Here is a 17,095-nt window from a genome sequence, read left to right on the forward strand (position 1 = left end):
TAATTAAACATTTAAAAGTTAACAACATTACCACCCAATTCAGCTTCCAAAACTATTATAGATCACTGTTCAAGGGTTCTACAGGGCAATGTCTGACCTGTGTGATATATGGCTATTTATCAAGGGTTCAACGGGGCAATGTCTGAAATGTGTGATATATGGCTATTTATCAAGGGTTCTACGGGGCTATGTCTGACCTGTGTGATATATGGCTTTTTAACAGTTTTGACATTAGCAATAATTACAATGCAAACCACCACCACCACCAGTCGGCAGTGATAACTACAGATGATTGTTATCTGATAATGTAGAAAAGACATCTATATGTTAAAAATGTAAAAGTAATTAAGGCTTTAAACTGAATCAAACTGCAATAGGTACAGTGGAAATTATACCTTCCAAACTAATCTGTAGTCATCACATTTCTGTCTCCACTCTGGCAGGATCATTTTACGTGACTCAAGGAAGCGAGTTGGGTCCATAGTACCTTCATCAACCCTAATAGCAAAGTGTATGTGGTTCTGTGAGCAGGGAGACTGTGTAGCTATTCCAATCACTTGGCCAGCTGCCACCTGAAAGTTGACAAACTGATGGACTTAACAAATACGACAAATGTATGCAAGTTATTTCTCTCTTGATTTCATATGGGTAAAACAATTCATCAATATAACGATGCATTAATACTTTTGCTGTAATGATACAGATATTGATACAGGAGATGGAGAATCAATACAAAACAATACTTACCATAAGTTATTTTAGTCTTCAGCAGCCATGAATAAATTATTATTAGTTTGACTTATTATTCTATAAATATAAAATTCATCACAGACAGTACTTGCAGTCCTGAGCACTCTTTTTTCTTAGTTAAAACAAACTAATCCATTTAGAATACTCGTTTGGTGTCTGCAAATTAACATAAAAGTGACATGGTTTGTAACCTGCCCCCCCCCCCCCAATTCCATGTTCATATACACAAGGAAGTACTTTACTCATAATTTAATAACCACTTTTATGCAAAAATTTCTACAATGAATTGTATCTGGTCTACTTTGATCGATTTGAAAGCTACACTACTGGTGTGTCACACAGTGACATATGTTACAATGAAATCACTGCTAGTTCCAGTCCAGGTTAAATAATAACTACAAATCAGGAATTGTGTAGCTGTGTGACAGACAGGAAGTACTAGCAATGCAACACAGAATCTTCATGCAAAAGTTATTAATTGATATGTAAAGTGCTTAAACACAGATGCTGTCAGGGTGTGCATTTGTGTGAATCATGCAAAATTTGAACAAATGTGCACACTTGGTGATGCACGAGAACTCCTGCAAATTAGTTGCAAGTCCCGCATGTAAAAATATACTCAGCGAAACATAACATTTTTATTTAACTGTTCTTGTCATGACATTTGTGAGCTGTATTTGACATTTTATCTGGAGTTTATTGTTTTCACATTTTCATGTTTCCAAATTTCATTGGATTGCATACATTTTTAACGAGTATTAATTATTATGACTGAATACAAAAAGTGCTTTGAGAAGTAAAAACTACACAAATCAGGTTTAATAGTGCATTTATTAGAATAACATGAGGGTCATTATACAGAGCTTTAAAGTTTAAAATTTATGAAACTGCAAATTAAAATGTGATCAATCAACAACCTCACTTTTTTCATAAATGTATCAATTATACATATCGTTTAGCACTATAAGCAATATAAATACCATTGGTATTAAATAAACAAGTGATTCTTTACCATTACATACACAACCGCTCTGGTGGCCTAGTGGTTAGAGCGTCCGCCTCGGATGCGGGAGGTCGTGGGTTCGATCCCCAGCCGAGTCATACCAGAGACTTACAAAATTGGTACTAACAGCTGCCTCGCTTGGCATTCAGCATTAAGAGGTTAGTGTTAGGACTGGTCCGCCTGGTGTCAGGATAATATGACTGGGTGGGACATCATGCTACAAGTCTGCAGCATGATGCCCCAGTGCTAGACATCACTATAAACTGGCACATTGCAGACATCGTAGCGATATGACTGAAAAATTGTTAAAGCTACGTTAAAAATCAAAATCACATCACATCACACCATTACATACAGTAAAGGATATGGGGGGTCACTTTGAATATCATCTTGGTTCCTATCTTGTTCCGACTTTTAATTCATAGTCAAGGTTACCTACAAAAATATAAAAAACTGACACCCCTCAAATTTAAAGTGATTCACAGTGTTGTAATTTTGTTGGTGTCAAATCTAACAGCAAATTGCTCAAATCTGTGACATCTTTGTTTACAGCAGTCATACCAACCTCCTCACAGCTATGTTTCCCAGACTGGACACTGTTAATATGAGTGGGCAGAACACAGTTGATGCTAACTGTTGACAGGATCATACCATAATCCTAATTGATGTTAACTGTTAACAGGATCATACCATAATCCTAAGTGATGCTAACTGTTGACAGGATCATACTATAATCCTAATTGATGCTAATTGTTGAATGGATCATACCATAATCGTAATTGATGTTAATTGTTAACAGGATCATTCCTTAATCCTAACTGATGCTAACTGTTGACAGGATCATACCATAATCCTAATTGATGCTAACTGTTGAATGGATCATACCATAATCCTAACTGATGTTAACTGTTAACAGGATGATACCTTAATCCTAACTGATGCTAACTGTTGACAGGATCATACCATAATCCTAAGTGATGCTAACTGTTGACAGGATCATACCATAACCATAACTGATGCTAACTGTTGACAGGATCATACCATAATCCTAATTGATGTTAACTGTTGACAGGATCATACAATAATCCTAACTGATGCTAACTGTTGACAGGATCATACCATAATCCTAAATGGCCTTATGGCCAGGTGAATTAAATCAAACTCCATGTAAGACAGTGTCTCACATGCCTCAGTAAGCTTATCAGTATAACCCACCAGTTTAAAACTTTCAAAAGCTTAATGCAAGGAATCAACATTGTTTATGGTGATCTCCTGTAAAAAAAAATCAAAACATGTCTACCTGATTTTCAATATACAGTGGGTCTGATTGCTTCAGGATGGTGCTGTTTGGCTCCACATTCGTAATGACCAGTGTTGATCCCCCTAATGAACCACCACTGACAACAATCAAAACTTCATTTATCCCATCTTCTGGCAGCATGATGGATCCTGGAAATGGGGCTACAACCTAACAGAAAAAGTAGAAAATTGCAAAACAACAACTGTAAATCAACTTACAGTCTTGTCTCAAGAATCCAATATCAATATGCCCATCAAAACAATGTTAGAAAAACATGTTTGTAAAATTAATTATAAAATGTCTCTGTTCAGTATATAATGATAAAAACTAGCAAACTAAATAGAAGTCTAATAAAGAAAACAACACAGCACCATGGCTGATTGAAATTTATGCATTTTGGACAACTGATAAATTTTCTAAACTCTGCTAGCACTGGGATCACAGATTTTTCTATTTTAGAATTACTTTGATATCAGCAATTATCCATTTTGCTGGTTCTACTGATGCATACTTTTAAAACCTAATTAGCAACATGAAAAAAAAATTCCATATCTAAAATTCTCAAAAACAATGCCTACCGTTTTGGGGCAAAATTAAAAAATAAAGTATTTTTATATATTCATAATCTTTATTTTATTAACATCGTCATTTTTTTGTCTTCTTTAAGTGGCTAAGAACTTGTCACTTACGTTCTGATCCTGGTCAATCAATAGGTCCACACCCTCATCAGCGTACTCAGGGTCCCCAGACTTGAGGGAAGCTGGATAAAACCCAGAGCCCTGGCAGTTGCCATCAGCCAATCTCGTTGTTCTTGGGAAAAGCCTGTGGGCCGTGTAGCCAAACACCTGATCAATCAGGGACCTTGCCAAACGATATCTATGATACAAAAATATGACAAGGATTGAAAATGGAAGCCCTGCATAAATGTTCGTGGAGATGACTTTTTAAATTAATAAAATGTACACTGATGTATCCTTTAAAAATAGAGTTGAAAAACAAATGAGTTGTTAGATGTTAAACAAGTCACATTAAAGTGCATTGTAAGTCCTTAATAACCTGGAAACATAATATTATAACCTTATTATACACATCATTGTTTTCACTCACTCCAACCCCTTCTGATAAAAGTGCTGACTTACATAATATTATAACTTTATAATACACATCATTGTTTTCACTCACTCCGACCCCTTCTGATAAAAGTGCTGACTTACATAATATTATAACCTTATTATACACATCATTGTTTTCACTCACTCCGACCCCTTCTGATGAAAGTGCTGACTTACATAATATTATAACCTTATTATATGCATCATTGTTTTCACTCACTCCGACCCCTTCTGATGAAAGTGCTGACTTACATAATATTATAACCTTATTATACACATCATTGTTTTCACTCACTCCGACCCCTTCTGATGAAAGTGCTGACTTACATAATATTATAACTTTATTATACACATCATTGTTTTCACTCACTCCGACCCCTTCTGATAAAAGTGCTGACTTACATAATATTATAACCTTATTATACACATCATTGTTTTCACTCACTCCGACCCCTTCTGATAAAAGTGCTGACTTACATAATATTATAACTTTATTATACACATCATTGTTTTCACTCACTCCGACCCCTTCTGATGAAAGTGCTGACTTACATAATATTATAACCTTATAATACACATCATTGTTTTCACTCACTCCGACCCCTTCTGATAAAAGTGCTGACTTACATAATATTATAACCTTATTATACACATCATTGTTTTCACTCACTCCGACCCCTTCTGATGAAAGTGCTGACTTACATAATATTATAACCTTATTATACACATCATTGTTTTCACTCACTCCGACCCCTTCTGATGAAAGTGCTGACTTACATAATATTATAACTTTATAATACACATCATTGTTTTCACTCACTCCGACCCCTTCTGATAAAAGTGCTGACTTACATAATATAATAACCTTATTATACACATCATTGTTTTCACTCACTCCGACCCCTTCTGATAAAAGTGCTGACTTACATAATATTATAACCTTATTATACATATCATTGTTTTCACTCACTCCAACCCCTTCTGATGAAAGTGCTGACTTATTTCTTCATTGAACTTGTTTAGAACCAGTAAGAACAGTCTAATGGAATGGATCAATGGCATTCTGGATAGTTACACTGTTGTGGGTTGTTATGGCTATCACCATGTTACACCCTGGTCAAACAATGAAATATTCTATATTAAATGGATTGCATGGGAAAGGGGGTCCTATATTCTCTATATGTACCAATGGGACTTTATATTTAAAACCATGAAATCCAGGACAACTGTAACCTTACAATTAAGAGTGAATTTACAGGATTCATCTCCTAAAGTACAGCTCACAATATTTTTCAATTTCCCACGCTTCACAGCAGGTTGAGGAGGGGTAGTGAGGATTAAGAAAAACCCTCATCTGTATCTAAAAATGTCCAGACAGAGTTGCTGCCTCATCTCACAGAGAGTAACTCTGCATACCACACTTTCTTGTGGAGTCACATTTGATGAACACCATGGAGTGGACATTGTCTCGATAAAATGGGCATGGTTTACTGTTTATGACCCCTGCCAGCATGTTCCAAGTTCAGAGAAAGAGGGGCACCACATCATGAACTGCTTCAGGAGCAGTTTGATTACTTTTTAGTACTGAAAACATGTGACAATTCAGTTAATTATTTGCTAGTTGTAACAAAGAAATGTAGCATACATAAAGTCAAATCAAAAGAGAATATTAAGAGAATGACAGTGACTCCTATACTACATTCTGCTCAATGCATCTGATGTTTTTCTCTATCAATACTTTGTCATTGGAATCTACATATGCATTCATGATTTTATTCATGTTGCTGTTGTTACTGCAGGTTTTGATGCCATTTTTCAGCACATGTATATGACGAACAGTGTATCCGTTGGAAGAACCTAAAAAATCCCAGGTAGAACAACAAATCCAAAGGAAGCAGCTGTCCAAGCCAAAGACTCGAACCACTCAGCACCATAGATACCTATTTCTGTTGACTGTGCAACATACTTTTTTAATGAGAATATGAAAGCCAGTGATTTGGTACTCAGTGCTGTGAGAATAATGACAAACATGAACAAATAACAAAATCACATTCATTCATAGATGAATAAAGTGGAAAAAAATTTGCACAAGTTCTGATAGTTACCCCATGCACAAGTTCTAACATAATGCTTTATTTCTTCTGGCGTATGTTTATAGAGGGGTAATTAAAACTTGAGAAATCACAATCTTAGTGATTGCTGCCTTAACATGCAAAAACAATTATTGTTAAAGGCTAACTGACCATGTACTGTTCCAGAATATAAAGACGATAATAAAGTCAAGTTCATTCTCATACTAAATAATATCTATATCTTGTGAAGAAATAAAGATGTACTCAGGCACTTCATAACAGATCTGTGTGCACTTCATAACAGATCTGTGTGCACTTCATAACATACCTGTGTGCACTTCATAACAGATCTGTGTGTACTTCATAACAGATCTGTGTGCACTTCATAACATATATGTGTGCACTTCATAACAGATCTGTGTGTACTTCATAACAGATCTGTGTGCATGGGGCAGGGTAACTACATGAATGTAAGTTACTTTCAGATATATATGAGAGAGCTAGCTTTATTAAGTTTCTTAATTTTAAAATGTACTGTTAAATATTAATTATCGCCTCTACTTAAATGATGGAGAGAAGTCACTAGTGAGAAAAGTGCAAAAAAGTGCACATCTCTTCTGAAAGTGGTGTCAGTACAACAACTGGTCAAAATATGCATGATGGTGACCATAACAGTACTGATTTTCACTGCAATCCAATGTAACAGTATTTGTGTTCACGAAATTCTGTTATATTGGTTACCTTTTGTTAGCTTTATCTTTTATTTTACAGAATTTTACGGGTTCCCCGAGTGGTCTAAAGCGCTGTCTGTTACGGATCACTACCATCTCACCTCTGTCTGCGTTTTACAGAATTTTATCATCTTTATGTTGTAGACATTATCTAGTTGTAATTAATGGTTATATTTATATGGAAGGGTTTGTTTTCCTAAACAACCAGTACTTTTATCTGTACAATCTTTATTGCATAAAATGAAATAAGAAATAAAATCTGCTGAAAAAGACTTTACAACTGTATTTCTGCAGTTGTAGTTACATTTCATTATAAATTCAGTGCAGTCTTTTATTTGTCATTCATAATGATTCAGCCAAACTTTCCATCCTGTCTTGCATTAAATGTATTGGCAGCTTATTAAAGCACGCTTTGATTATAGGACATGATACAAAAAGCTACAGTTATCTTCCATTAATACATGGAAACAGAAAACTACTTCATTTAATGCATTTCTATTTCATAACAAATATGAAAGAAAAGAAATGAAACCATCAATAAAATTGATAAATGTAAAATGTGAATGCAGTTCTGAGACCAGAAATGAAAGCAAGATGACTGACAAAATGCAAATGTGAATGGAATGCAAACAGAACACAAATGGATTACATATGGATTGTAACTGGATCAAACTCATTTGTGATCTTAACCTTTACCTCATAAAGCAAACTTACCCAGTGCAGTGCACTATAAACAGAACACCTGTTACCTATTTGACTTCATACACATTGGCCTGCCTGTTAACTGTTAAGCAATGTAGTGTATGTTATGTTTAACAGCAATTTTAACCATTTTACATTTTTGGTACACATCTATGATGTATGGAAAAATTTAAGAGTTTAAGTCCGATCGTTATAGCTGTGTAATTATTTTTCACAGAAGAATTTTTTATGTGCTTTAAAATCCTGAGAGAACTCAATCACCATCAAGTCAGTGAAGTCGCATGACCAACTGTAGCTGACATTTCTCATACTCAAAATTTACAAGTTTTTTGTCCACAGCTACATCACTAAGTCATCTGAATTTGATAATTTATAAAAACTAATTGCTGCCTACATCAGTATCAGAGCCTTTACCTAATTATTGAATCTTTCATAGTTGTGATTCTAATCGTGAAAACTTCATAAGTACTGAATGAAATCCGCAACCTACATTTTGTAGAGTAGAGAATACGACCAAGTTACTTTAAATAGCAGATTTCGACCAGAGCATAAACAGTGACCATGTGATCTGATGTAATGGTCATTCGCAGACATGAATGTAGTATCTATAGGTTTTTTCCCCGAAGGTGATGCTACGAAAACCCACTTAAAATGATTGATGTTTACAGCAGGCATCAAAAGGCGCTTCCATGCGAATGGAGTAAAGGCACCCAAAGGCGCTTGCATGAGGTAAAGGGTTAATGATATAGGCCTGCAATACAAGTGTGACCAAAACCTGTTCAAAAATTTTGTCTCGAGTGTTCACAAGCTTATCCAATCTGATGCACAATCACCTCTTTAATATCCATGAATGTTGGTCTCAAGTAAGCTTATTGATGACACATGCTTCAATGACAGATTTCATCAAATCCTGATTAGAAATATGGAATTCCATTGTGTTCACATGCTCAGCCAATCAGATGCAAGATCACCTCATTAATGTATGGATATTGCTCATAAAGTCATCTGAGATCTAGATAATATTAGCTTCCAAAGGAAATCTGACACAAATCTGATTAGAAATATGGCCTCTAGAGTTTTGTTTTTCTCAAACTCAGTCAATCAAATGCAAGATCATCTCATCAGTATGCATCAATAGACTTCTAGAATTTCCAAAAGCTCAGTCAATCATTTATAAGATCAATGTTGTTCATAATACAACTCATCCAAGGTCATGCTAATATAAGCTTACATGCCAAATCTGATCAAAATCTTGTCAGAAATATGATGCCTAAAATGTTTACAAGTTCAACCACTTAGCTGCTTGATCACCTAATTAATATCCATGGATATCCTTATAATCAAACTCCTCTGAGATCCTGATGAAATTTACATACCATGATTGGTCAAAAACATATCAAAAATAATTTCTCTAGAGTTTTCACAAATATGTATTGACAGCTATATTATGCACACAGGGCCATAACATATACTCACTAGGCTTTTGATCAAGCAAACTAAACACAACAACACTCACCCTTCCTTGAGGGAGTTGTATGCATCTTTGATGTCTTTAACAATCTTAAAAATCTGCTGGAAATATTTCATGAATGGATCAGCGATTCCTCTCAAGGTGTCAAATGGCTCCAACAACTCATCCATTATTTCCTTCAAGTCCTGAATCACCTGTTTCTTTACATCAGCCTGTAGCAAGGTGGACAGAGAGATAAAAAAAAGTTATTTAAGTAGTTATCGGTTAACACAGAACAGATTAAAGTTGGACTTATATTGTATTTCGTAACAATTCAACAGTGCATCTAAAACTGATTCCATGCTCCTAAATATTCATGAAAATTAATGAAAACTCAAATAATTGAATAATAAATAAATTTACCCATCTTTAGGCTATGATTATATATGAATGCAATTTCTTTCTGCAACAGCAGGTGCTGTTGCTTTCAAAACTCTTGGGCCTATGATATCAAGTCCTGCTGATTTAGTATTATCAACTTTGTGCAGACATTTTAAAACAAAAGTTAAGCTTACTTCACGAATTTTAAATCGATCATTTTTTTGATAACCTTGATTTGGATTGAGACTAAAAGATATTATAGCAAGTACTAATTAAACTTAGTTTACCCAACCTCAAATCTACATTAACATCAGTGTATATGTGTGTGTGTGTGTGTGTGTGTGTGTGTGTGTGTGTGTGATATTTGGATTTTTAACGTAGCTTTAACAATTTTTCAGTCATATTGCTACGATGTCTGCAGTGTGACAGTTTACAGTGATGTAGTATGATGTCCCACCCAGTCGTATTATCCTGACACCAGGCTGACCAGTCCTAACACTAACCTCTTAATGCTGAGCGCCAAGCGAGGCAGCTGTTAGTACCATTAACATCAGTAACATACTACCAGCTATTACTGCATTGCTGAGTGTACCAAACCCATGGAAGGCTGATGGCCCAAGATCAGCTTCCAAGTGAACTTATCATTTTTGTCAGAAAGACACTTTAAACTGGAGGATGACTTTAAAACTTATTGGGCTGATACAGTTGTACCTACAACAAAATGCCCTCACTCTGGTGTGACACTGATCAAAGGTCAAATGATGATAGAGTGTAGTCACATTGTCAGCAGGCAGCTTTCCTGACATCATCCAAAGAAACCTGATTGAAAAAAGCCCAAGATGCAACAATAGCCCAGCATCATGAGGTTTGATTTTCTTGGAAAAATTTAGAAAAACTGATAAGCTCTTTCATGAGTCCACACAATCCACCTTAAGATAGTAGATGTCAAAATATCAGATGTACATTCATGAGGGAGAAAAAAAATGGATGATCCTTTCTTCTCTTTTGATTTAAAATGATAGAAACGTAAAGCTCCACCCAGGCAAAGGACTATGTCTTGATTATCCTCAGCAGAGAATACAAATGATATTGGGGATTTCCATATGAACAGGAGCTACCAAAGGTACCTGATTTTTATCCAGAAACTCACCTTGGCAAGACTAAATCATAGCTAACAATGACCAAAAATGAACCTTTTCAACTAACAAAGCATGAATTTCACCTACTTTCTGATGCTGGAGAGGGAATGTTCCAGAAGGAAGGAATCACTCACAGTTTTAAAAGAAGGTTTAGGTTACTATTGAAGGACATGTGAGGTTTATGATTTAAATGATAAAAACAGTGGGCATGCATTAGACACAAACAAAAGTCCACAAACTCCAAGTAAAAAGAAAGATATTTCAATTGTCATGGACCAATGTATCAAACTGGGATCTTTCTACACTTATAATATTCATTTTTTAATCTGATGAAAATAAATTGTGTAAACAATTATGGGTAATGAGGGATATGAGGGTTATGATTGAAACCAAAAGGATATGTGTTAAAAATTCAAGAAAAATACTTTAATTCTGCAATAACATTCCCAATTCAAAGATGGATTTCAAACCTTTTATTGTAGGAATTATCTATGGATTTAGCAAGGTCTGAGAGTAAAATTTACAGCAAATGTCATTTGGGGGAGGCAAAGGTTGCTATTGATGACAATGCTTAATATAATGCTCACAGCGCAAACTACAGCTATCCCTCATTAAACTGCACACAATGGGATCTGTGATGGCACAAGTTACCAAGGCAATTAAAAAAATCAAGGAGGGGATGCCATCCACTTTGGACATGGAGAAAACCCATGGGAGATAATAGAGCTGTTTAATTTCTTAACTGCATTGGGAATGACTGCCAATGAAGAGCTTTTACTAATGAAGTTGTTGGCTTTTTTGGATAAATTACTTTTATTTTCAAGACACCCAACCTCTGAAAACCATTAATAACATTTCTCCAAGATTCTTCAACAAACATTGTGTGTGTACGTCTTTGTGATTTTTTATATTTTCAACAGAGGTTTAAGAATCTCAGTCATAGCGCTACGATGTCTGCAGTGTGGTAGTTTAAATGTCAAGCACTGAGGCATCATGCCACAGATATGTGGCATCATGTTCCACTCATTCACAATATCCTGACACCAGGCTGACTAGTCCTAACACTAACCTCTTAATGCTAAGTGCCAAGCAAGGCAGCTGTGAGTACCATTTTTCACAAGTCTTTGGTATGACTCAGCCAGGATCTGAACCTGCAACCTCCGATCCGAGGTGGATGCTCTAACAATTTAGGCCACCAGAGCAGTCCATGCATATATGAAAACACTGTGTATTATGTCAGTGCTTTTTGTTGTTGTTAATTTACAACCAAATAATAGTCCTAATTTTAAAAAAACAGGGCATTTTATGAAATAATCGTCAATATGGAAACTCTATTTTTATTTTTTTTTATTAAAATACTGATGGCATAATTTCATTGCAAAAAATAGTGAAGTTTCTTGTGGAAATCTGAGTGCCAATTCAGGAATTTAAGTTTGCTACAAACTCAGGAACTCGCTTTTCTGTAATGAACCATACCTGTGACATAAATGACAAGTTATGAGATATGTCACTAATCCTTCTATTCAAAGGGAGACCACTCCCTTCTGACTTCCGTTTTCACACAAAAACAAAATTTCAGCACTATAATACTAAAACAAGCCAAAGGATACTAATACTTTTTCACTTGTGAGGGCTGGATTTGTGAGGTAGTTGATGGACTTCTAAAATATTTTATGATTGGGGAACATATCTGAAGAAATTTCACCACAAATACTACCTACCATACTGGTTTTGCCTTTTGTGAATTTTTCCACAGGGTCCTCGCCATCTAAATAAGTGTCTACAAACCACTGAGGTCCTCCTTTTGCCAGACTTGAAGCAGCCTCAACAGTGAGTGTTGAAATCTCCTCCCATTGTGCAGAAACATCCCACCAATATGGCTTCTCATCTAAAAGTAACAGACAGAATATTGAAATACACATACACATGTTAAAAAACAAAATTCAACCATTATGGTTGTCATCAGCTTGATGACAGACTAGACGGTGTGAGAGACTTGCTAACAAGAAAAAAATTGAATAACCATAAAGCTCCCACATAAAAGCATAAAACTTTGAACCAACCAGCACAAAATCAATACTGTTGTTGTTGGGTTTAACGCCATTTTTCAGCACAATTGTATAGATTTTAAGTTTTAGCAACATTAACAAATCAGAGAGTTACAAAATGTATAAAGTTTAGGATTTTATAATCTACTTTAATCATCAAGAATCATCTACATGCCCACGATTCCAAACTTACAAAGAAGTGCTCTAAATTTATATACAAAGCAGTGCTATAAATTGATATGCGGTGCTCTAAATTTATATGCAAAGCAGTGCTATAAATTTATATGCAAAGCAGTGCTATAAATTTATATGCAAAGCAGTGCTATAAATCTATATAAAAAGCAGCGCTATAAATTTGTATGCAAAGCAGTGCTCTAAATTTATATGCAAAGCAGCGCTATAAATTTATATGCAAAGCAGCACTATAAATTTATATAAAAAGCAGTTCTTTGCAGCACTACAAATTTATGTGCAAAGCAGTGCTATAAATTGATTTGCAAAGCAGCGCTATAAATTTATATGCAAAGCAGCACTATAAATTTATATGCAAAGCAGGGCTCTAAATTTATATACAAAGCAGTGCTATAAATTTATATGCAAAGCAGTGCTCTAAATTTATATGCAAAGCAGTGCTCTTAAATTATTTGCTACTTACTCAGAGCCTTTATTTCCATAACGAATTTTGAATGTAGAAAATTAAAAATATCAAAAATGCACCTCTGTGCAACTTACACACTATTTTGGGTTGAAAGAATGTGAAAGGTGTAATAGCTATGCTCCAGAAATGAAAATTCTTATGAATAAAAAGACAGATGGGCATAGTGATAGCTATATTACTTACTAGGGAGATAATAAATAATTAAAAAATGTCATGTCACCTTTTAGAAAAAAACATGCCTCCATCGTCTTGTTTTTAGCATCCAGCAGCTGTTTCACTGATAAATAAATGCTGAAAAATATAAACAAAACCATTTTTAAAACAAGAATCCCTCGAAGGGACTGACATTTTATTGACAAAAAAGAATTTCCTTTTTTTTTTTTCATTTTGAACCCTGTGTATTGAACCCATCTCCAACATTTCTGAACAAGAACAAGATTTTCAAGCTGATCAACATGATAGCCAAATTGCACATAAGATCGATAATGGTCTCATTTTAAAAAAAACAGACAATACAGTGAAAACCGTGTGTCAAGATGACAAACAATTAAAGATGAGAAGCAATCACAAGATTTTCAAGATGGCCACGGTGGAGTTATATACGATTTAAGATCACATAATTTTCATTCTAGACCAGCATACACCATTTTTCATGAACATCCTATGCAAAAAATGACCATAAATTTAAAAGGAGTACCAACAAGAAGATCTAAAGATGGCCAACAAGACAGCCATGTTGCATGCAAAATCAAGACCAAAACCATAACTAGATATCAGAAGATTTCTTTTGGTGAAAACGCTTTGTCAGTATCACCATCCATTTAGATGGATTAGTGATAACTAGATTTTCAAGACAGCGCTCACGGTGGCCATACTGGATTTAAGACTGGCACCATTTTCATTTAGGGCCAACAGGATAACACAAGTCTTTTGGTGAAAATCCCATGCTGATATGACCATCCATTCAGGTGGAGTAGTGATAGCAAGATTGTCAATATGGTCACAATGGTAGTCATGGTTGATGTCAGGATGGCACAAATTTCATTTAGAACCAACTAGACATCGTAAGAAATCTTCAGATGAAAATTTTTGTTCAACAGGATTTTCCATTCACAAGTAGCAGAGATATGATCTTAAAATGGCTGCAAGAAAAGCTATATTGGATGTCCAATTAGCACTATTTTCTTTTAGGCTAAACAAAACATCATAAAAATTCTTCTAATGAACACCTCATGTTAATATGCACATCAGAAGGAAAAAACTTTCAAAGAATGGCCATCCTGGAAAACTGGCTGGAACAATATTCATTTAGGACCAACTAGACCTTATGATGTGTGTGTGTGTGTGTGTGTGTAAAGTTTCATGGCAAAATTCTCCAACTCATTTGGAAAGAGTTGCAATAGAACATTTGTACTAATCAACAGATGACACAAAAAAACACCATTCAACAACTAATTATGGTTTATTCAGGATATTGAATAAAAAGTGTAGGAGAGATCAAACTGGTAGGTTTAGTGGTTTATAAAATTTCTTCTTCACTATAAATGTTTTATTGCATAATTTAATTTAAAAATGTTAGGTTCATCAATGTTTCTGCATTGACATTATGTGATGCCATATAAATTTGTTATAACATCATGAAAGTGCACTAGCTTCATGTACAAATTACATGATGTCATGACAGTCAATGAAAATGCATCTCCCACAGGAAACAATGTGTGTCTCTGTGTGTGTCTGTGTGTATCTGTGTGTGTGCTACTTGGATTTTTAACATAGCTTTAACGATTTTTCAGTCATATTGCTACGATATCTGCAGTGTGGCAGTTTATAGTGATGTCTAGCACTGGGGCATCATGTCACAGACAAGTAGCATGATGTCCCACCCAGTCACATTATCCTGACACCAGGCCGACTGGTCCTAACACTAACCTCTGAATGCTGAGCGCCTAGCAAGCAGCTGTTAGTACCATTTTAAAAACTATTTGGCATGACTTGGCATGGGTTCAAACCCATGACCTCCCACATACAAGGCAGACACTTTAACCACAAGGTCACAAGAGCAGTCTGAAACATGAAGTAGTTATTTTCTAAAGAAAATTATGTAACATAAAATGTTTGAAGATAATTAATGATGAACTATACTTACTTAACAATTGCTTTTGCAATGGTGGCTAAGGCAGTCTTGGGGTTTTTTGTTATGTCACCAAATCCATCAATGATACTTTCCATACTCTTCCAAATCTGTGCACCAGCCTGAGGAATAATTATGGTCACTGTCTCCATCAGGGTCTGTGTTGTCATGGAAACAATATTTTAATATGACATTAAATAACAATTACCATGTCTCCTCCATCCCATCTACCCCAAAACTCACACACATCTACCCCTCTCACACCCTAACAGGTTGGATACAAATTCTTAATTCTGACTTGTTTCAAGCAAAAATAGTAAAACCTATATGAAAACTATGTCCAACTCCTCTACCTACATTCTCTATCTTTCCTAGCAAATATATTGCTCCCTTGCTTTAGCATTTCTATGAATCAATCATATTTTTACTGACTTATTTTCCAGTACAATATGATATTTTATTTATTGTTATTTGCTCACTGCTGCTTGTGTATTATGAGCCTGAAATTGAATTAAAATTTTCAGTATAACTTAATTCTTTAATGCTAAGCCAAATTGTTGTCACATTGTACTCTGTATGCTATATGTATTGTACATAACAGACAACCTCAAGGAAGATTAGTTCCTGTAACTGACTGAGTTACCTTCTCTAAATAATCTTCTTCTTCTTCTTCTTCTTATCATTATTACTAGCGGACCCACTTTTAAAATGGGGGCATGTTATGACCCATTTGTTCTTATAAAAAAAATACCTCAAAATAGAAGTGTTTCTTCAACATGAATAAAACAGCTATCAAAACTGGTAACTAAAACCTTGATATATCATTCAATGCATAGAGAAAAATGCAAGTTAATATACAGATATCTCACTCAACATGAAATTTGCAACTTTTAACAAGTCATACTGTTTTGCTAAAAACAATTTCTAAACAAAATTCTCAATACGCTACAAATAACAATACATGACATTTTAATTTTATCTCCTAATGGTTTAATTTTAGTTTAGACACAACTGGATGATCTTGATTTTTCCAAGGGAAATTTATAATGAGCTTTTTCATGATAATGACCACTAAGGGAGGTAATGGTGGTGTGGCAGGCTGATGTGACATATTGCTTTTGTCATAAGCCAATACTTGTATAACGGTGTTGTAAATGAACCAAGGAAGGTAGACAAACACTCATGCAAGAAGCTATTATTAGCCCGTTAACTTGTTTTCTAAGTAGGGTTTGTTGGTGGATCACGAGGTGTGCATGATCAGAACCCTTCGTATTGGTTATCATTTGGAGGCTGAATTGAAACAGCCAACCAAAGCAGATGGTCTGTCACATTATAATGACATGATAATGTAGAGTACTAAATGATCAGTCACTCGTCTGGCTTTTGAAGGTATAGACAATGGGTTTGGAGTCTCTACATCCAACTACTGTAATATCATTTATTTTTGTTGATCTCAAATTTTGTGGTTTTGTAAAAGAAAAGACATTTTCATGGGTACTTAAATTTGTGGTTTTGTCTGTAAAAGTTTGCATATTAGTAGGTATTTAATTTCATGGTTTAACCTCAACAAATACCCCCAAAATGAATACAAAAGAATAAAACTATGCAGACGCAAATG

The 17,095-nt window shown here is 34.9% G+C and overlaps 1 protein-coding gene across 1 annotated transcript in view; it reads right to left on the reverse strand.

Annotated features, from left to right (window-relative positions):
* Positions 1-17,095, reverse strand: part of LOC149782249 (uncharacterized) — a 665,894-nt gene that overhangs the window by 582,212 nt on the left and 66,587 nt on the right. Inside the window, exons 16-22 of the mRNA XM_089935099.1 lie at positions 15,493-15,635; positions 13,567-13,637; positions 12,362-12,528; positions 9,187-9,353; positions 3,743-3,929; positions 3,054-3,221; positions 396-572 (exon numbers count right to left, since the gene is read on the reverse strand). Coding sequence (XP_089791225.1) covers positions 396-572; positions 3,054-3,221; positions 3,743-3,929; positions 9,187-9,353; positions 12,362-12,528; positions 13,567-13,637; positions 15,493-15,635 — 1,080 coding nt within the window. The remainder of the gene's footprint in view (positions 1-395; positions 573-3,053; positions 3,222-3,742; positions 3,930-9,186; positions 9,354-12,361; positions 12,529-13,566; positions 13,638-15,492; positions 15,636-17,095) is intronic.

This window comes from Sinohyriopsis cumingii, chromosome 15 (assembly GCF_028554795.1).
Source record: "Sinohyriopsis cumingii isolate HCF-2022 chromosome 15, ASM2855479v2, whole genome shotgun sequence".
Lineage (NCBI taxonomy): Eukaryota > Metazoa > Mollusca > Bivalvia > Unionida > Unionidae > Sinohyriopsis > Sinohyriopsis cumingii.